Consider the following 22,913-nt stretch of genomic DNA (forward strand, 5'->3'; position numbering starts at 1 on the left):
GTGTTCAGGTTTGGGCTTTCTGTCAATATATGAAATGGAGGGAAGCTGGTATAGTATTTATGTGATGCCCCTTGCTTTCTTCTCCCACTGGAGATGACACCCTCCAGGATGCCCAGCCATGTACTGACCAGGCACCACCTGAGTGATCAGATTAGCCACCAGGTCAAGAAACCACAAATCAGCGTGTCATGCCGGTGGCTAGAGGCCAGAGAACTAAGTCCTGAGGGGATTACAGAAGTTAATCAAAGCAGAGGAAAGCCCGTCCCAGGAGCCAAAGGGTGGCAGAGCAAGAACTTAGTGAGGGAGGTGTCCCAGAAGTCAGTCGCAGAAGGCTCCACGGGGGAGTGGAGCTGGAAGACCAGGCAAGGATAAGCAGGATGCACATGTCATAATTGGTTGGTTTCTAGTGGAGGGATTTCAGGCAAGCGCCAGGGGAGGCATTTTTTGGAATTGGCATCTCCGCCTAGGAATCCACCTCATTGAAATAGGTGCCCAGAGCTACATGCCTATTGGAATTTGGCCTGTGGGTGACATGTCCTCTAATTAGGGACAGGGTAAGCTCTTAAAGATGTCTTTCTTCCTCCCAGAACCTCTCACAGGCCTAGAACAGGGCTCAGTGCACCACCTCACCCCGACCCCCACATCCATGGGGAGCAGGATGAGGGAAGGTACAGCTGCTTACTTATCTGCCCAAGATGACATGTGAGCCACCAAGAACAGCAGGCTCAGCTGCTCAGGCCCCCGGAGCCAGGACCCCCAGGAGAAACACAGGGCCCAGTCTTCCTTCCTGCAGATCCCAAGCTTAACACTTTTATGGGGACAGCAGTTCTGGGGTGGGGGTGGGGGGGATGTCAAACCCTGAGTATCCCTCAGGTGAATAAGGCAAACCTCTGAGTCTAGAATTAGCTGAGGCACCCCCCCTTCACTCTCTGTCTCCACCTGGAACTGCAAAGGAACAACCAGAAACAAAGTCAAAGTTTCCAGAAAGAAAGACAGACTTCGTTTAAAGTCTATATGGCATGATAGTCAGGGAGGAAGCCCCTGGGCCCCAAATATAAAGGTTTCATTCCTAGCTCTGCCACTTATTATCTTGTGACGTTGTGTGCAAAAGAAGCAAGGAATGAAAGTTGACCTGGATTCTTAAGATCTCACACCCCCATGTACGAACTGGGGACCAATGATCTTGTATTCTCTGAGTTCATTATAATGAATTTGTATTATTTCATAAGTTGGTGGGTTGGTGGCATCGGGGACAATGTCTCTTTAAAAAAGGAATACTTGAAATCAAAACAGAAACACCAAAAGTAAATACTAAATAATACAAATTTGGTTTGTCTAAAAACAAACATATAAGTAATATAATTGGGGACAAAAATAACAATACCAACTTCATAGGGCTGACCTGAGGAATAAATGAGCCGATCAGGTACAATCTTGGAACAACCCCCAGCATGCTGTAACATTAAAAAAAGGGGGAGGGAGGGTGGGGGGAGTGCTGGCTATTATATTTAAATACCCTTCCGGCAGTGACAGGGTTAACATTTTGTCACAGGGAGGGTGTACACAGGCATCTAATTGAAAGAGGAGCTTTGCAAAGCAAGCAGGGCTTTGTTCCCTTTTCAGTATTTCTTCATACAGTAAGGAGATAATAGAAATATTTTCTTCATAGAGTTCTTAGGAGGATTAAGTGAAATGATACGTATAATGTGCTTAGAACCATGCCCGGCACTGCGTAAGCACTGGTTAATGAGTGAACGGTCCCCAGGCTGGGTGGCTGGAGAAAATGCTGGAGGAGAGGCGGGTGCAGGCTTCCTGGCTGCAGGGAAACTCTGTTCTGTTGATCAAGGAACATAAATCTTCCCTGCTATGGTACAAGACAAGCATTGAGACACAAGAATTTCCTGAGAATCAATCAGGATGGCAGACCTGGGCCAGGTTTCCAAGGAAGCTTGCTGTATTTCTTCCCCTGGAGGTGTTCATTGGTCTAGGACCTAAGGCCTCCTAAGGCCTCCCTGAAGACCAGACAGCATGGCCTCTGGAAGGTCTTCTCAGCCTCAAGATTTGAGCTGCAAAGCATCTGAGCTCCTAGAGCAGGGATCTAGAGCAAAGACATCTGGTCCACCTGGATCACCCGGGCTTAGGGTTGAGAAGACACAGGTGCTGGACCATAAAAGAAAAAAATCCCAAGCTTTGCCCCCCACGCCCCTCCAGCCCTTGCTCTCTGGCAGAGAAACACACAAACATATGCTTCCAGCTACTCACCTGCTGCAAGCCTGGCCCTGACCCTCTCCCAGAGAGACTTTCAGGAGGGAGGGCCAGGGACCTTGGGCCACTGGGAAAACCCACTTTATGACAGCAGACAGTTGAACACATAACACTGTTTTCTAACAGTGATGGCACAGCAGGGCTGAGCTCAGCGTGGTTTACCTCGTGGATCCCAAAGTGGGCATAGGAGTCGAAGTAATAATCTCGCGAGGTCATCTCCTCTGGGTTCAGCAGCTTGGACATCTTGCCCCGTCCCGGGCAGCTGGGTTGAGTAGACACATGATGGACACATTGCACAGGCTTGGGTGGGACGACGGGCTGAGGGGGTTGCGGTGGGGGACTGTTCACCTGAGGGGAAGAGAAGCGCTTGGTGTCAACAGAAGCAATGAGGTCCTGCCCTCTGAGATGCCGCCCCGCCTTCCTTCCCCTCCCTGAGCCCCGCGGCTCCCGTCTGCTCAGCAGCAACCCTTAGGTGCCGATGGACCCTTCCAGCTTTCTGGCAGGCCAGCTGAGGGCTGTGATTTGTAGAGAGGTTCCATGCTACTGAGGAGCCAAAAAGACCTCAAATTAACCCAATTCCATCACTAACTAGCCAGGCGATCTGAGTCAATCAAAAGGCCTCAGTTTCCAGATCTGCTAAACAAGGGCAAAAATACATTCCTTAACAGGCGAATAGTGAACACCCCCAAAGGGAGAGATGTATAGCATCACAGAGCCTTGAGGCTGGAGCCTAGATTCCAGAACCAGTCTGCCAAAACCAGAGCCCCAGCTCTGCCACTTGGGAGTTTAGCGCCCGACCTTGGGCAAAATTATTAACTTCTCATTGCCTTGGTTTCCCTATCCCTCCAATGGGAATAAAATGATCTCCATGTCCTAGAGTCACCCCTAGGATCAGATAGTTGGTATTTGTAAAGTGCTTATAAAAGGGCCTAGCACATAACCGGTATCTGGTTTTTCGTTGTTGTGTTGTTTTGTTTTTAAAGACTTTATTTATTTGACAGAGAGAGAGAAAGATCACAAGTAGGCAGAGAGGCAGGCAGAGAGAGAGAGGAGGAAGCAGGCTCCCTGCCGAGCAGAGAGCCCAATGTAGGGCTCCATCCCAGGACCCTGAGATCATGACCTGAGCCGAAGGCAGAGGCTTTAACCCACTGAGCCACCCAGGCGCCCCTCTTCGGTATCTGTTAAACTGAAACCTAGGAAGATTGAGTTCCTGGGCTTCTCTCCAGCAGGCAGCACTTGTCCTTCAAAACGTAGGTCTCTGAGGTTCTGGGGCCTCGCTCCTGCTGTCTCCCCTCCTGCTTTCTGTGAGCTTTACTCTGAACTTCAGCAGAAGTTTCCTCCGGACTGCGAAAGCCCACGCTGATGGGGGCCTCCTGCTGCACACGAGCACGTTCGCTCTTTCTGAGTTCCCAACCCTGCCACGAAGCCCCACGCTACACCCCACTGCTGCTGGGGGTCACTGGCCAGCCCCTCCTCCTTCACAGGCTAAGGGGACGAGGGAGAAGGAGAGAAAGTTCAGGGAGTTCTGGGGCCCCAACATTCAGCTTGACTGCAGACACAAAGTCAACCTAGGAGAAGAAGCTTCTCTCCCCGGAGCATAGGAATCCAGGTGTGCACAGCACAGCAAAGGGCTCAAAGCAGGGCAGAAGTTTAAAATACTGAGAAGCAGTATTATCCAGTAGTTGGTCCTCTGGGATTCCTGGATCCCAGTCTGCCGCAGGTAAAATTAAAAATAAATGTTGAGAGGCAGGAGGTATGGTGTAAAGCGTAAATCCTGGGGCCACACTGCGTGGCTTTAAAACACCGCCCTGCTGCTTAGTGGCTGGCGAATGACCTTCGGAAGTCATTTGTCACCATGTGCCTCGGTCTCTTCCACCATGAAATAGACATCATGATGAAACTCCTCTGAGAGAGCCATCAAAAAGTTTGGGTGAGTCCATACCTGTGAAGTGTTCAGAACAGTGCCTGGCAATAGTAAGCTCTAGTATTATTACTACCATTATTATTCATATTACATAAACATGTCTCTGTTTCATGCCATGATTTTCTAATTTCTGAGCTGAATCAGCTCAGACTTATTAATCTCCTTCCCAACAAGGGAAATAGGGAGGCCCTAGGACAGAGCAAGTTCAAGAAACCCAAGAGACTCCCTCTCTCCATTATGCCGTGCGAATAGCCCCCAGACTGCCCTGTGTCCTGGGCTGGAGAGGAGTGAGCTCAGGGGAGGGTGATGGTCCCATTTTCCTGGTGTATCTAGGCTACAGCCTCTGGGAAATAAGCAGACTTCCCAGTTTAGCAACATCAGGTTTGAGGTCGGTGAGATCCCGGCTGGCTGGCAGAGGCAATCGAGGCTGCCTCATTAGAATGCAGCAGGTGTGCCCACCCTCGGCTTGGGATGTTGGTCACGGTCTCTGGGAGGCTAAAAATAGACTGTGTCAATTGCATACTCCCGTGCTGGCTGCAGAGTCACCTCTAAAGCTAAAGAAGGTTCCGTGCATGAAGCTCACCCCAATCTTGACACTATTTAAATGTATTAAAGAGAGAAAAAGTCCTAGCTGGTCCAGGCAGCGTGCATGGTCAGGGTCACAGAAGCCTCCTGCACCCCTTAGCTGCCATTCAACTCTGATTCCAAGGTTCTCTTTCTTATAGGGTCCCCAAGATCCTTTTCTCAGTTGCCAACCTACAAAGTATCTACCATGTCCTACGCATTGCATTCGTAAGGCAAGCGGGTGAATGGGTGGGGAGAGGGGCGGCATTTACCTCCATAACCACAGGTCAAACTATGAGGACAAAGAGGTGACTGTGGCACAGTCCGTGGTCCCAAAGGCTGTTAGCCTGGCTCAGCCACTTGCAGAGGGGACTTGCCCTCTGTCCGTTAGCTGATAGATGTGTCCTATCCCTGGAGGCTGGGAGTGGGGCAGGAAACAGCAGTGGTCCGTGGTCCCAGGCATTCGGCTACCTGGGGTGCTGCCTTTCATTCCATAAATACCTACTGAATATCAGCTGTGGCAAGGCACTGTGCAGCTTCTGTGGAAGAGCAGAGACGTGTAAGAAGAGTGTCCTCAAATGGATCTGCTTTCTGGTAGGAATGTAAGACTTTTGAGGGCTCCACTAGATGAGGGAATAGGATTTGTTTCACAAGAAAAGCTCAAGCAAACGGTTCTGGGAGTTTCAGAGAGAGAGAATTCACTTTAAAGAATAGGAAAATCTTGGGATAGCTGGCAGTGGGGTAGGTGGGGAGCTTTCTGAATGGGTTTTGTTAGGTGGAAATAGTGGGAGGGAATTCCAGTAGGAGGGAATGGCTGGAGCAAAAAGGCAGAAGGGGGGGAAACTGTGAGCTTGTTTAAGGAGCAACTGGGCCGAGATAGTGGAAGATTCCACTGAAAGGAAATTAAGGCCAGGTTAACAGGTTGTAATTAAATACAAGACAAGGGGGAGTTGTTGGTGGTTTGTTACCAGAGAGTTCCATGCTTGAACTCTACTTTAGGAAGATTAATGTGGTGGCAGGGTACAGGAGGGGCAAGGAGAAATGACAAGTCAAGGAACCGGGGTTGGGGGAGCAAGATATGAACTTATGAGGCCATTTTCAAAGTCCAGTCAAGAAATCATGAGAACGGGAACTACTGTTGTGTTAGAGGGCCTGCCCACCAGGGAAACCACAGAAATCGAATCTCCATAGAGACTGCCTATGGATTGGCAATGGACGGGATAGAGAGGAAAAGAGAAACGTTGGAACCCAAGATGACCTCAAAAATTCAAGCCTGGTGACCAGGAAAACAGTGGTGACATTAACAGGAAAAAACAAGTCAGCAGGAAGAACAGTTAGGGCGAGAGAGGGGAATAATGAATTTCCATTTGGATTTGTGAAGATTTTATTCATTTGAGACAGATACAGAGGGAGAGAGAGCATGAGCAGGGGGAGAGGCAGAGGGAGAGGGAAAAGCAGACTCCCTATTGAGCTGGGATCCTGATGTGGGGCTCAACCCCAGAAGCCGGAGATCATGACCTAAGCAGAAGGCAGATGCTTAGCCATCTGAACCACCCAGGTACTCCAGATTTGTGAAGTTTAAAATGTCATTGAGTCAGGGCACTTGGGTGGCTCAGTCATTAAGCATCTGCCTTCAGCTCAGGTCATGATCCCAGGGTCCTGAAATCAAGCCCCATATCGGGCGTGAAGCCTGCTTCTCCCTCTCCCACTCCCTCTACTTCTGTTCAGTCTCTCACTGTCTCTCTCTCTCTGTCGAATAAATGGATAAAATCTTTTTGTTTTAAAGAAAGTGAATACCCTTAATATGTATTGAGCTCTTATAAACAAATAAAAGGAAAGCAAGCACCCCTCATTTAGCATTGGACAAAGAATCTTATGGTCAATTCACATAAAAATAAACACAAATGGCAAATGAACATGAGGCAAAAATATTTAGCCTCTATAGAAACCAGGTAGCTTCAAATTAAAACAAAAGTTATCATTTTTAATTATTAAATAAGCTTGACTCCTCCCACAACTACGGTAACACTGCATTTGTAAAGGCTGTAGAGAATGAGGTACTTTTATACAGTTCTGGAGAGGATTTTTCTGGAAGGCAGTTTGATAAAGATGCATGAAAAGCCTTTAAAAGCACAAATTCTTAAACCCAGTAATTACTTCTTTTGGAATTCATCCTGAGGAAAGAATCATGGCAGACAACACAAAAATAGGAGTCAACCTAGAGGTTCCATGAAACAAAACTGATTACATAAAGGATGGTACATCCACACAACAGAATGCTATGCATCCGCTTGTAATGTTGTGGCAGAGTGTTTAATAAAAGAAATATGATCACGATAAACTGTGGGTTGAGGAGAACAAGTGGGAGAAGAATAGACAGTGTGATCACATTTTTAAAATTAAAACCTATCCATGCCTGTGTTAGGGGAGAGACTCAAAGAAGTCACCAGAATTGGCAGCAATTACGACAGGGTGTTGGACGGTAAACAGTTAATTCTTTCCTTTCCTGTGTTGACACTTTGTAAAATGTATGCCATTAACATGTACTGCTTCTGAAAAGAGCAAAGCATAACAACATCGGCAAAAAATAAAAATAAATAAGTAATAAAAAAAGAAAGAAATGTGATCCCAGACCTCTGAAAAGAAGCCAAGGCTAGCGCTCTAGATGGAGACCATCTACTCAGAGAAAGGTTGAGGGGATCACCTGGGAGAGAACCCCAGGGAAAGAGGTAGAGGGGAATGAGGCTGGGCCAGGGAGAGAAGCCAGAAGCCTCCTTCTCTGAGGACCTTGGGGACACCTGGGAACCTGGGGGGAAAAGGCTTAGGGAGAATGTGTCCTCATCCCTCCAGTTCTGTGTCTGCCCTCCTCTGAGGATGTGCAATCCAGGTGAGGCACTCCAGTGTCCAGTCAACAGCACCAAAGCAAAGACAACTTCTATCTAGCTTCACTTATCCAGAAGGACTCTGTGCTAGTGACGGCTAGATGTGCCGTCACGCCTAGAGCTGAAGAAGTCTCCATGCATGAAGTAGAGTCCAATCTTGACTCAATTTAAATACATTAAAGAGAGAAAAAGTCCTAGCTGGTTCGGGCAGCATATGTCATCAGGATCACAAGGGCCTCCTGCGCCCCTTAGCTCTGACTCCGATGTTCCTTCTCCATAGGGTTCCTGAGGTTCTTTCCTCCATGGCCAACTTACAAAGTGTCTACCATGTCCCATGCATGTCCCATGCATGCATTCACCCCATAAGGTAAGCAGGTGAATGGATTTGCGGGGGTGGGGGGCGGCATTTACCTTGATAACCACAGGTCAATCCATGAGGACAAAGAGTTGACTGTGGCACAGTCCCAGGTCCCAAAGGCTGGCAGCCTGGCTCAGCCCCTTGCAGAGGGGACTTGCCCTCTGTCCATTAGCTGATAGATGTGTCCTATCCTTGGAGGCTGGGAGTGGGGTGGGAAACAGCAGTGGCCTGTGGTCCCCAGGCATTCGGCTACTTGGGGTGCTGCTTTTCATTGCATAAATACCTACTGAATATCAGCTGTGGCAAGGTGCTGTGCAGCTTCTGCAGAAGAACCAAGGTGTATACAAACCCTCCAAATCCCCATATGGGCATATAGGAACCAGTATAGGAATCCAGAATTTTCTGTGGAAGCTACCAAAGTTGGTTAGGCCATACTGGAAGGTCCTTTGGAGGGGATCTGGAAACCTAGTCTTTGCCACATCTACCTACCCTGCATGGCCCTGGAAAGACTCGAGCAATGTAGAGGTTGGATCTTGGAGGAAGATGGTGAGTTCATCTGGGAAGTCAGAAGCCCTGACTCCTCCATAGGCCAACCAGAGGCTCTGAGTGAAGCAGCTTCAAACTTCAACTTACCTTGTCTATATTGGCTGGTAAGTCAGACAAAGGTTTGGAATCACAGTGGGAGATGGAGACCAGACTGACTCCCAGCCTCCCCACAGCTGTGGCTATCACAGCTCCGATTTTCTCCCTGTGCCCAGGTTCCTTCCCACTAAACACTCTAGTGCTGCAGTATGAGACCTATCTGTGCTCACATTATTCTCGAGGTCCATCCTTGGTGCAGTGGGATATTTGGTACCACAGTGCACACAGACAGGCTTGTCTCACTCTCCCACCTCCTCCAAGGGCCTCCCACCTACTCAGGGCACCACTATTTGCAGGATAGCGTGTTGCCTGCCTTCCTGATCTTTTGAGGCGCACCTGTCACTGTCAGGATTTGTGACATTGTCTTCTGCTCTTAGTGTCGACTGCTGACTGGGACTCTTTAAACACTGTGCCGTGCCTCTAGACCTGGTCTTTCCCAAGGCATCTTCGGCAGTTTTTCTCAGCAGTAAATCATCAGTGATCTTCCTAGTCTACCCCATTCTGCTGGGCTGAGTGGGCCCAGGTCCCACTAGACCCTGAGATAACATAAAGGGTTGTGGAAACACCAAAACTGGAGACCAAAATGTGGACGGCTTCCTGAAGTAGTGTTTGAGCAGGTCCTTGGAGGGTGGAAAGGGGTCGGGCGGGGGGGTGGGGATTTAGGGAGGCATTTTTTTTCCCAAACTCACTGCCATCTGAAAATAAGGGTAGACGATAGGTGAGGATAATGATAATGATCGATCCCTAACATGGATAGATCCCTAACAGTAGGCACTGCGCTAAGTACTTTACAAACAGGATCTCATAAAAGCCTCATGATAACTCAATGAGGCACTGGAATTTACAGACAAAGAAACTGATGCTCAAAAAATTCAGTCAGGTCTCACAAGTAATGGAACCAGGGCCTAACTGATATCTGTTGGACCCCAAAGTCATGCTCTTGACATTGATGCTGTGGTTAGCTCAGTTCAGTCACACCAAGCTTACCTGAGCTACTGCTATGAGCTCTGTGCTCAGAAACAGGTGGCCAAGCTGCCCCAGACAGGAAGCCCCAGTCCTGGGGAAAGGAAGAAGGGTCAACAGGCAATGACTAAAAGGAAGAAAATGCTTTGGTGAAGGTAGGCAGAAGTAGGTACCTCTCCAAGGGAACTGAGTTCAAAAGGGAACAAACAGTAAGGTCCCATTTATAGACGGAGGAACTGAAGCCCACATAAGCCCACCCTAGACACATTCTAGGGTCACACAGGCAAATCCAGAGCTGAAATCTCTAAGAAAATAGAGAAGAAGTGGTGGGGAAGTGGGGAAGGAGGTCTTTGGAAGGAGAAGGGAGGGGAAGGAGATATGAAGGGGGAAGCTAGGCAGCAGGGGGCAGAGAGGAGCCAGCACTTCCTGCACCAGGCAGCTGAAGCTAACCCGAGCCCATTGGGCTATAAATGGCACTTACTGGCACCAGCCCAAGCTGTAAAAACGATTTTCCTGAGAACAAGAGGCTCCACTGGAGGAGCCAAATCCTGCTCTGTTTTCCAAATGTCAAGAGAGCTTTTTCGAACCTGAGTCGTCTGTCCTTAGCAGCAGCCTGCCTGGCCTGAGGTCCCATGGAGGGGACAGAAAGGGGTCGGCAAAGGGTGGGTCATTGCAAGGTGGCAGAGGAGAGTGTGGGAGGAGGGGTTAGCCCCTCGCCAGTCCTCACCACATCTTTTTTCCCAGATGCCTCTTTCTCTCTCCCACCTTCTTCTAGCCCATGTTCACATGTGGCCCCTGCCCCAGGGGCACCCCCAGACACTAATCACACCCTTTCTTCATTCTGATGTTTACTCACAATATTGTGATATTGTGGTCCATGTAGTTGATAATCACCTAGGGTGAGCTCTTCTGGCACCATCTGTCTGCCTTTAGATAGGGACCAGAGCTTTAACTGAAAGGAGAAAATTCTAATGGTAGAATGTCAGGCAACAGTGCTTTGTTGGGCATGTGGACCTCTCCTGTTGTCCAAGATCACCTCAAAAATACATAGCTTTCATGTCTGCCTTTGGCCAAAAACAACCTTGTTTCCACCCTTACATCTACCCTTCTGCAGCCGTGTTTCCTGTCATCTGGGCTGAAGATGATCCCCAGCAAAGCAATATTGAAGCCAGCCTCCCCGCAAAGAAGTGCTATGCTAGAGTACATAGTCCCACATGTACTAGAGTACGTAGTCCCAGCTCATGGCTTCTCACTCTCGGAGTCAGAAACCTGCAAGACTGGGGGACAGGAAGAAGCATCTCTATGCTGCTGGTCCCATGAAACTGTGTTGCCTTCCTGTACATGGCCACCAGGACACCCTGGCCGGTACATGTCAACACTCACCCTCATGTCCCCCACTAGAGTTAGCTCTTTAAAGTCATAGACTCTCTCTAGAACCCCCTGGGCCAAGCCCAGGCACTGAAGCCTGTCACAGAGCGTCAGCTGCTGTCACCCACTGGGATCATCCTGTTTTACAGTGTCCCTGACTATGACTGGCATTTTGGCAGAAACTATCTTCACATGCCTAATTACTTCAGACTCAAGTTCCCTCCAAGCCTGCCCTTCCTGGAATCCTCTTCCCTTGGGTCCTGCCACCCCCTGTTGTCAGTCCCCACTTTCCGACTGCGGAATGCTTTGCACTGAGGAATGTTGCCAGGAGGCCTGGCAGGACACTTGGCTGATCCAGGGCTTACAGAGGGGTCTAAGACAGTGGTTCTCAATGACTAGTCCCCAGACCACCAGCATCAGCATCTCCCGAGAGCTTGTAAGAAATGCAAATTCTCAGCCTTTACCAGAAACCACTGAATCATAATCTCTGTGGTAAGGTTTAGCAATCTGTTCCAACAAGCCTCCATGTGATTCTGATGTATCACAGAGTTTGAGCTCCACTAGTCTAGAGAGTTACATTTTTCCACATTGTATTCCACAGACCAGATATTCCTAGAAAAGGGGTTCTGTGGTCAAGTACATTTAGACAAATAAGCTGTAGAGATTTCTTTTTCTTCCCCCCCCCCCCCGCCAGCTTTAATGAGGTATAATTGACATGTAACATGTAAGTTTAAGGTACAACACAATGATTTGATATATCTATATACTAAACATGTAAAGAGATTTCCTAATGGCAATACTTTTAAACCTTTACTTTACTAAAACAAATTTGTGAATCTCCAAGAGGGAGAGAGGGTGTCTTTTGCTACCAAATTTATGGCTGCGACTCCCTTCTTTTCTGAGCAATCTATAAACATCTCTAGAAATTAATGTTCTGAGGAAACCATCTGGGGAACTCTGATTTAGGACAGTGTTTCTCTATTAAAATCTCCATCTACCACCTTGGGATAGGAGGCAGGCCCCACCGCAAACCAATGGAAGTCAGAGCCTGTGGGAGCGAGCCCCCAAAAGCTACACATTTAACAAGCTCCCCTGGTTGGTCCCTATGAAATCCTGGTCCAGACAGAGCTGAGGACAGCTACCTGCAGTCTGCATTATTCTCCGACCCCTAATGCAGTCCCCAGAGCCAGCCTGGAATAGCCTTGGTGCTACTGTGATACCCCAAACAGTGTCAGGGCAGAGCCAAGGACACCTGGTCCAGAGGCAGCAGCAGTTCACAGAAAGCACCTTAGCTCCCACAACGAAAGAGCTGGGATTGAGTGTAGCTGCGTCACCTTTCGTTGTGGGAGCCAGGTGACCTTGGGCTAGTCCCTCACCTGCTGTCATTGCCAGGGTCATGATGTGTCTCAGTCCTCTGCAGCTGTGCACTGTGTCTGGGCGCTTCCCATCAGCCCCTGGCTGTCTCTTTGTGGTACAACAGCAGTGCCTGCTTCAAGTCAAAATGGTATTGCACCCACACGGCACTCCCTCTGTCTCTTGGATCAGTAACTGCTGGGAAGGAATCTATTGGGTTTGTTGGGCCTGACCTATTTTTTAAATAAACTGGGGCTGTTTTCCAGCTATTAGTCACTTTTCTCCCAAGCCTCCACATATTAAATTCTCTTCTTATATCCTCAGATATTTTGGCTGCAAGAGATGTCAGGTTAATTGGATGCTTGGCTCCTGGCTCTGCCTCCTTAATGGGCTTAAAAAGCAGACTCTCCCCCACTCCCTTCACTTCCTCCCTTTTCCCTCCCCAAGGCAACAGGAGATTTTTTTCTCTCCTTTGACTTCAAAGAGGTCACCATTCACTTGGCTTCCTTCTATGCTTTCCTGTACGGGCACATGTGCAGAAAGACATAACCAATGTCCTCACACCCACACCTCACCCAGAGTTGGACTAAGCTTTAATTTTGTATTTGGGTCAAACCATCCCTGTAGGACCAGAGCTGGGTTCATGGCCTCCCACCCCAGACTGGGTCATCCATAGAGACAGGGCGTATCGGGCAGAGACTGTACAGATGGGACATCTGTGGGTTTGGGGCTTGGTTCTTTCTATCCTAGTCAGGTCACTATGCAAAAGCAATTTAACCTTTCCTATCCTCAGTTTCTTTTTCTGTCAAATGACAACAATTATGTGTCTTGCTTCTTTCATGAGCCTACTGTGATGACTGAAAGATGCTGAGTATGTAAATACTTGCAGGAAATTCTAAAATGTGGTAAAGAAGTATGAGACTTCCATTTGTGGCAGTCTGAATTTATGCCCTTATACTATTTTTGGATGTCCTCTGGGCTCTTCGCTGGCACTAGACACTGGCTTTGGCTACTCTTAGCATTCTGTTCTTCCGCCTGCCTGAATCTGGCCCTCCCCCTCCACATTGTCCACTCTCTAGGCTCTATTCTACCACCCTCCTTGGCGCTTTCTGAGTATTATGCAATTGCTATCTTCAGGAACATGGTCATCATGGAAAGTCAGTCATTTTTTCCAGCCCCTGACACCTGGTCTCATCTACTCTATTCTGAGCTCATATGGCATCTGCTGGTCTAAAGCTACTGGTTACATTCTGTGCTACTTTGTTGAAATATGGTCTCACAATTGTAGGTGTTGCTTCTACAACCAAGAAGTAAATTCCTTCAGACCAGTAACCAGATCCTATGTGTCATTATTTCTCCTTTAATACTTGGTATAGAGCTGTGGCTCAATAAAGATGTGTTGGTTACAGTATCCTTACACTTCAATTGGGTCGATGTTGTCCTTCATAAATATATTATGAAAGTGGAATGAAGGAGACTTTTTCCCCACCATGTAATCAGAGACCTTTCATTCCCCTTGAAAGGGTGAGGAGACAGCAGGAAGAAAGACAAAACTGAGAAAAATAATTATCAGAATCTTAATAATACTTAATACTCCTTAGAGGGTTCAAGGGTACTCCACATGTCTTTATCGAGAAGTGTCTTATCTCCTGATCTCCTGAGATTTCTAGAAGAAAAAAATATCTTTCAAATATGGAATGGATTTACTCAGTACCCATAATTCCATCTGTACAGACTACAAGTGGTTTCAAGTACAGATTCAAGTGTATCTGTTAGACATTTTCCCAACAACCTCTTCACGCCAAGTAATGCAGTGCCAGAAATGCAGGTAATGATACCGTAGCTCAGGGAAGCTGACTGATAGATTCAGCCCATATAACATACCTGGTCTGGACCTCAGAGCTGACCCTCACAGAGCCTCAGTCCCCATCATCTGCTACTAAACTGATGACTGAATAAAAGTGAGCTCATACATCGGAAAGAAAATCACAAGTTATTTTCAAGACCATAGCCACACCATTAGATTCTCATCTGGTTTCTATGGACTCTTCCAGACACTTTCTATGTAGTTCTAGCAAACCCGTTTACAACAAGTAAATGTATTTCCAATCATATCCTGAGCAGAAATGACTGACTCCTTTAATCAGAGATTCTGATGCAAGTGTGCACAGGAAATACTGGCATTCCAGTTAGAAAGAGAACAATGTCAGCCATCTGGTATATATTTGGCCACTATTCCAAAGGTGGCCTCAAATGGGCCAATGACAGATTCCAGGAATCTGGATTTTTCAAAGCACTCCCAGGCAAAGCCCATGATCAGTTTGAAAGCTAGGCAAAACATAAGAAATAACAATTTTCAGGACACTGTATCCGAGATGGCAAACAAAAAAGGTGAATTCTACAACAGCCCGGCTTGTTTCCTGTTTGTGAGTATCAGGCTACAGTGTAGGGATTGGAAGCCCAGCTATAAATCTGTTTTAATGGAAGAGATGGAGGTGGGACTCTGGAGATAGCAGGACAGTGAGAGTCCACAAGACAAAATACTGGAGGGTAGAAGACTACAGGTGGTCGGGGGGCTTTGGAGACCTGGAGAGAATGTCAATCAAGCCTTCAGCTGAGGTGGATCAAACAATGCATGTAAAGAAACTACCTGATGCCAGGGAAAGAATTACTGAGAAGACAGAGGGACCATTTTGTTGTTCTCACAGAGGGACAGGAATACTTCTTTCCCTTGAAGGCTTTCTACTTCTCTTATGAAGTAGAAAACTTCATAATTCATGAATATGCTAAAAGGTTTTTTTCCCTTAGTAGTGGAAATTAGCCCTAAAGATTGCTCTAATCCCACCAAATAAAGCTTAAAAAACAAGACCTGAAAGGTTTAAACTGTTCAACTAATTTACCTGTATCCCAGAACAAAGCCTAGAAATAGGATATATCAAAAAATATCCAGTACCCAACAATATCTCAAGGTTTGGATTACAGTGTTTACCATTCAGTCAAAATTTATCAGACTTACCAAAGATCTGAGAAAATACTACCTATAATGAGGAGAAAAGCCAATCTCATACTATCAACCCAGAAAGGAGACAGATGACAGAATTTGTAGACAAGGTCATTAAAACTGTTACTGTAACTACTTCATATGGTCAAGAAACTAGATGAGAAATTAAACTTGTTAAGTACAGACATAAAAGATAGAAAAATGACCCAAACTGAACTTCTAGACATAAAAATTATACATGATGAAAAGTATACTGGGTTAGGTTAATAGCAGATTAAGCATTAAAGAAAAAAGTATTCGTGAACTTGACACAAGACAACAAAAACTATCTAAAATAAAGCACAAAGAGGAAAAAAATACTGAAAAGTAGTGAAGCAGAATGAAATCTTGCCATTTTCAACAATATGTATGGACCTAGAGTGTATAATGCTAAGTGGAATAAAATAGTCAGAGAAAGACAAATACCATATGATTTCACTCATATGTGGAATTTAAGAAACAAAACAAATGAACAAACAAAAGGATAAAAGAGAACAACAACAATAACAGTAAAAACACTCCTAACTGTACAGAACAAACTAATAGTTACAAAGGGGAGGCGGATGGGAGGATGGGTGAAATAAATGAGGGGGACAGAGTACACTTATCTTGAGCACTGAGAAATGTATAAAATTGGAGAACCACTATATGGTACATCTGAAGCTAATAAAACACTGCACATTAACTATATTTGAATAACAAAAAAAGTTAAACAGCATCAGTGAGCTGTGGGACAACTTCAGGTGTCCTACTTGACATGTGATTGTAGCACCCAAAGGTGAAACAGAAAAATAGTTAAAGAAATATTGGAACGGTGGCTCAAAAATTCCAAATAATAAAAACCATAAATTTGCAGATCCAAGACACTCAACAAACCCTGAGGATAAGAAATATGAAGCAGAAAAAATTACAGCAAGTTACAACATAATTGGGGCACCTGTGTGGCTCAGTCAGTTAAGCGTGTGCCTTCAGTTCAGGTCATGGTCCCAGGGTCCTGGGACTGAGCCCTGCATTGGTCTCCCTGCTCAGCAAGGGAGTTTGCTTCTCCCACTCCCTCGCCCAGCTCCTGCTCTCTCTCTCTCGTTCACTCACTCACTCCTCAAATATATAAATTCTTAAAAAATAAATAAAGGCAACATAAAAATATTTTGAGTCTTACAAAAGCTGAGTAATTGGGGCGTCTGGTTGGCTCAGTGGGGTAAGCCTCTGCCTTTAGCTCAGGTCATGATCTCAGGGTCCTGGGACCGAGCCCCGCATCAGGCTCTCTGGTCAGCAGGGAGCCCGTTTCCCCGCCAGTCTCTGCCTGCTTCTCTGCCTACTTGTGATCTCTCTGTCAAAATAAATAAAATCTTTTAAAAATAAAAGCTGAAAGATTTCATCATCCTCAGGCCCACACTATAAGAAATGTTAAAGGACATTCTTTGGGCAGAAGGAAAATGACATCAGACAGAAATTTGGATCTACATCAAGAACGAAGTGCTCTGAAAATGGGTAAATATTAAAAAAAAAACCCCACTTTTGGGGCACTTGGGTGGCTCAGTGTGTTAAGCCTCTGCCTTCAGCTCAGGTCATAGTCTCAGGGTCCTGCGATCGAGCCCTGCATTGGGCTCTCTGCTTGGCAGGGAGCCTGCTTCCCCCCGTCTCTCTCTGCCTACTGTCTACTTGTGATCTCTGTCTGTCAAATAAGTAAATAAAATCTTAAAAAAACACTTTTTTATTATTATTTAAATATCTTTAAAAGATCACTGACTGTTTAAATAAAAAAAAATCCTATGGTATTTATAACATATACAGAAATAAAATGTATGGTAACAGTAGCACAAAGGTCAGAAGGGGGGAAATGGAAGTATCGCAAGATTCTTATAATATATGTGAGGTGCTGTAATTTTACTTGAAGATAGACTGTGATAAATTAAATATATATACTGTCTAAAGCAGTCACTTCATAAAAGCACAAAATGTTGTAGAAAATATTCTGCCACATTACTGAATTGTTGTATGACTTCTAGTAATTTTGGGGTGGAGTCTTTTGGGTTTTCCACATAAAGTATCATGTCATCTGTGAAGAGAGTTTGACTTTGCCAATTTGAATACCTTTTATGTCTTTTTGTTGTATGATTGCTGTTACTAGGGCTTCTAGTACTATGTTGAACAATAACGGTGAAAGTGGGCATTTGTGTCATGTTCCTGATCTTAAGGGAAAGGCTCTCAGCTTTTCCCCATTAAGCATGATATGCGCTGTGGGCTTTTCATAGATGGATTGTATGAAATTGAGGAATGTTCCCTCTATCCCTACACTCTGAATGGTTTTAATCAGGAAAGGATGCTGTGTTTTGTCAAATGCTTTTCTGCATCAACTATATGGTTCTTCTCCTTCCTTTTATTAATGTATTCTATTACATTGATTTGTGAATATTAACCACCCTTGCATCCCAGGGATAAATCCCCCCTGATCGTGATGGATAATCCTTTTAATGTACAGTTGAATCCCATTAGCTAGGATCTTGTTGAGAATTTTGGCATCCATATTCATCAGGGATATTGATCTAAAATTTTCCTTTTTGATGAGATCTTTGCCTGGTTTGGGGATCAAGATCAAAACACAGAGATCAGTTGCTTTCCTATACACTAACAATGTAATTGTAGAAAGAGAAATTAGGAAATCGATTCAATTTACAATAGCACCAAAGGTCTTAAGATACCTTGGAATAAACCTAACCAAAGGGGTGAAGGATCTATACTATACTTCAGAAACTACAAAACTCTTTTGAAAGAAATTGAAGAAGACACAAAAAGATGGGAAAACATTCCATTCTCATGGATCAGAAGAATATAACATTGTTAAAATGTCTATAGTGGGATGCCTGGGTGGCTCAGTTGGTTAAGGGACTGCCGTTGGCTCAGGTCATGATCCTGGAGTCCTAGGATTGAGCCCCGCATTGGGCACCCTACTCAGTGGGGGAGTCTGTTTCTCCTGACCCTCCACCTTCTCATGTCCTTTCTCATTCTCTCTCTCTTCCTCTCTCTCAAATAAATAAATAAATATTTTTTTAAAAAAATGTCTATGCTGCCCAGAGCAATCTATACTTTCACCATCATCCTGATCAAAACAACAATGGCATTTTTCAAAGTGCTGGAACAAACAGTCTTATAATTTGTATGGAACTATAAAAGACCCCCAATAGCCAAGAAAATGTTGAAAAAGAAAAACAAAGCTGGGGCATCACGTTATCTGATTTCAAGCTATTTTACAAAGCTGTGTTCACCAAGACAGCATGTTTCTGGCAGAAAAATAGACACATAGATCAATGGAACAGAAGAGAGAGTCCAAATATGGACCCTCAACTCTATGGTCAAATAATCTTCAACAAATCGGTTAAAAATATCCAATGGAAAAAAAAATGGTGCTGGGAAAATTGGACAGCTACAAAAGAATGAAACTCAACAATTATCTTACACCATTCACAAAGATAAACTCTAAATGGGGGAAAGACCTCAGTGTGAAATAGGAATCCATCAAATCCTAGAGGAGAATAAGCAATAACCTTTTGACATCGGCCCCCAGCAAACTCTTTTAAGACATGTTTCCAAAGGCAAGGGAAACAAAAGCAAAATGAACTTTTGGGACTCTGTAAAGATAAAAAGCATCTGCACAGCAAAAGAAATAGTCAACAAAACAAAGAGGCAAGCCACAGAGTGGGAGAAAATACTTGTAAATGGCACTATAGATAAAGGGCTGATATACAAGATTTATAAAGAACATCAAACTCAACACCCCCCCAAAAAATAATCAAGTCAAAAAATGGTTAGAAAACATGAAGAGACACTTTTCCAAATAAGACAGATGCATGAAAAAATGTTCATAATCATTAACCATCAGAGAAATTCAAATTGAAACCACATTATGATACCACCTTACACTAGTAAGAATGGCAAAAATTGACAAGACAAGAAAAACAAATGTTAAAGAGGCTGTGGAGAAAGGGGAACCCTCTTACCCTGTTGGTGGGAATGCAAATTGGTACAGCCACTTTGGAAAACAGTGTGGAGGTTCCTCAGAAAGTTAAAAATAGAGCTACCCTATGACCTAGGAATTGCACTACTGGATATCTACCCTGAAGATGCAGAAGTAGTGAAAAGAAGGGCCACCTGCACCCCAGTGTTCATAGCAGCAATGTCCACAATAGTCAAACTGTAGAAGGAGCCAAGATGCCCTTCAATAGATGAATGGATAAAGAAGATGTGGTCCATAGATACAATGAAATATTACTAAGCCATCAGAAAGGATGAATACTCAACTTCTGCATCAACATGGATGGAACTGGAGGAGATTATGCTAAGTGAAATAATTTAAGCGGAGAAATCCAGTTACCATATGGTTTCACTTATTTGTGGAACATAGGAAATAATATGGAAGACATTAGGAGAAGGAAGGGGAAAAATGAAGGGGGGTAACTCAGAGGGGGAGATGAACCATGCAAGTCTATGGACTCCAGGAAACAAACTGAGGGTTTTAGAGGGGATGGGGTGGAGGGGATGTCTTAGCCCAGTGGTGGGCATTAAGAAAGGCATGCATTGCATAGAGCACTGGGTGCTATACACAAACAATGAATCTTGGAACACTACATCAAAAACTAATAATGTACTGTATGGTGACTAACATAATATAGTAAAAACAAAATAATAAATAATAAAACCCACATAAGCAGGGAAAAAAAGTGTTATAGACAACAATCCAGGAAAGGGTATAAAATGAAATCATAACAAATACTCATGTATTACTCCCCCCAAAAAAGTTGAAAAAGGGGGTGAAGGTAATGAAGTACAGATAAATGATATAGAAACAAATAGCAAGATGGTAGATTTGAACCCAATAACATCAATAATTACATTAAATATAAATGGTCTATGGGGAGCCTGGGTGGTTCACTCAGTTGGGCAGCTGCTTTCGGCTCAGGTCACGATCCCAGCCAGACTCCTCAGATCAAGCCTTGCGTTGGGCTCCCTGTTGAGCAGGGAGGCTGCTTCTCCCCTGTCTGCCATTCCTGCTGCTTGTGCTTGCTCTCTGTCTCTTTTGCGCACTCTCTCTGTGTCAAATAAATAAATAAAATCTTAAAAAAATAAATAAATGGTCTAAACACCCCAACTGAAAAGCAAAGGTTGTCATATTAGATTTAAACAGCCATATGCTACCCTATTTGAAACTTACTTTTAGCATATAAAAGTAAAAGAATGAAAGATGGCATACTATGTTAACTCTAATGAAAGGCAAGTTAAAGTAGCTATATTAACATAAGACAAAATAGATGTAAAATCCAATAACATCAGGAAAAAGGATATTTTCATAATGATTAAGATCAATTCATGAAGAGAACATATTTTCAAATGCATATTCATCTAATAAAAGATATATAAAATATAATAAGCAAAACCAAATAAACCAATTATTAATGAAATGGAAATTGAAAGTACAATGAGATACTATCTCATGCTCATTAGGGTGGCTAATATTTTTTAAAAAGAAGGAAAGAAAAAGAAAATATAAAGTTTTGGTAAGGATATGGAGAAATTGGAACCCTTGTGCACTGTTAGTGGGAATGTAAAATGAGGTAGCCGCTATGGAAAAAAGTGTGACATTTCCTCCAAAAAATTAAAAATAGAATTACCATATGATCCAGCAACTCCACTTCTAGGTATATAGTCAAAAGAATTGAAAGCAAAGTCTTGAACAGATATGTATACACCCATTGTTCATAAAGCTAAAATGTAGAAGCAAACCTAGTGTCCACCAATAAATGAATGGATAAACAAAATGTTATTTGTATAGCCTCCACAAAGTCTTCTCCAGAAACTTCAAGAACAGTAGTGACCATTTTCTTTAAACCACATCTTATGAAAATTGTCAGCTGAATTTCATCTCAAGCTCCAAGATGGCCCATGCCATGGTGATATTGAAAACAATTCTGTGGTGGAGCAAGATGGCAGAGGAGTAGGAGACCCAAGTATCACAGGTCCAAGGAGTCCAGCTAGATAGTTTTCAAACTATTCTGAACACCTACAAACTCAACAGGAGATCAAAGAGAAGAGCAGCAATTCTAGGAACAGAAAAGCAACCACTTTCTGGAAGGTAGGCCATGTGGAGAAGTGAATCTGAGGCAACATAATGGAAGAGAGATAACGGGGGGAAGGGCTGGCTCCCAGCAAGCAGTAGAGCAGTGGAGCACAAAATTGGAACTTTTAGAAGTCTGCTCCACTGGGGGATGTCGCTCCAGAGGCTAAGAGAGGGTGGGGCCCTTGCAGGGACAATATGGTCTCAGGACCTGCAGGGTCACAGAAAGACAAGGGTTGCCTGAGTGTGGCAGAGTTTTCCAGTATCAGAGCAGGGAAGCCGGCTGTAGAGACAGAGCCAAGCAGTGGGGTCTCAGATCAGGGTTACCATTAAACCATGACCTGAGGCATAGTCAGGCCACTGCTCTTGGAGGCAGGGACCCCACAAGTGACAGATCTGGGAAGACCCACTCCTTCCTCCTCCAGGAGGAGCAGGAAAGGAGCAGGCTGTAAGAATCTGCTGGGTTTGGAGACTCCAAAAGGGGCCATGGGCAGAGATAGAAATGCTCAGTCACAGGCTGGGTGAGCTCAAAGCACGGCCAGAGACCAGGGAGAATGGGGGTGGGGGGGGATTGACTGCTTTTATCTGAGGGTGTACTGAGGAGAGGGGACCCAAGCTCTTGGCTCCTCCGGGCCAGAGACCAGGAGGTCACCATTTTCATTCCTGTCCACCAAAGCGGTACAGAAAGCATTCAGGGAACAAAAGCTCCCAATAGCGACCCTGAGCAGATTGCTTAGCCTGGCCCCTGGCAAGGGCAACGCAATTCTACCTCTGGAAAAGACATTTGAGAATCACTACAACAGGCTCCTCCCCCAGAAGATTAGCAAGAACATCCACCCAAGACAAAGTTCACTGATCAATGAGAACTGGGGAAGTCCAGAGCTAAGGGAAAGCAACATATAGAATTCACGGCTTTTTCCTATAATACTTTAGTCTTTCAAAGTTAAATTTTTTTAATGTTATTTTTTCTTATTCTATTGCTTTTAATTTTTCCTCTTCCTTATTTTAACCTTTTTAAACATATTATCTTATCAGTACCTTTTTAAAACATCTTTTTAAATTTTCATTGTCATAATCATATTCTATCCCTTCATTATATTTAACCATATTTTTTGTATACATATAGGTTTTTCTTTATTTAAAATTTTGGGATACAGTTTCTTCTAACATCAAAATATACCCTAAATCTAGCATATGGCTTTGTTCTAGTCTCCAGCCTGAGCACATTCTCTCCCTTTTTTTTTTTTTCTTCTTTCTTTTTTCAACCAACTTCCTATCTTATCAATTCCTTTTTTAGAATCTTTTAAAATTTTCATCTTTACAGTCATATTCCATCCCTTCATCGTGTTTACCCTTATTTTTGTGTATATATATATACTTTTTTCTTTCTTTAAAATTTTTGGAGGCAGTTTCTTCTAACAGACCAAAATATGACCAAAATACAG

General features: G+C 44.4%; 1 protein-coding gene across 1 annotated transcript in view; it reads right to left on the reverse strand.

The window, feature by feature from the left end:
• Positions 1–22,913, reverse strand: part of PRMT8 (protein arginine methyltransferase 8) — a 101,388-nt gene that overhangs the window by 51,385 nt on the left and 27,090 nt on the right. Inside the window, exon 2 of the mRNA XM_032349095.1 lies at positions 2,428–2,613. Coding sequence (XP_032204986.1) covers positions 2,428–2,613 — 186 coding nt within the window. The remainder of the gene's footprint in view (positions 1–2,427; positions 2,614–22,913) is intronic.

Source organism: Mustela erminea, chromosome 6 (assembly GCF_009829155.1).
Source record: "Mustela erminea isolate mMusErm1 chromosome 6, mMusErm1.Pri, whole genome shotgun sequence".
NCBI lineage: Eukaryota > Metazoa > Chordata > Mammalia > Carnivora > Mustelidae > Mustela > Mustela erminea.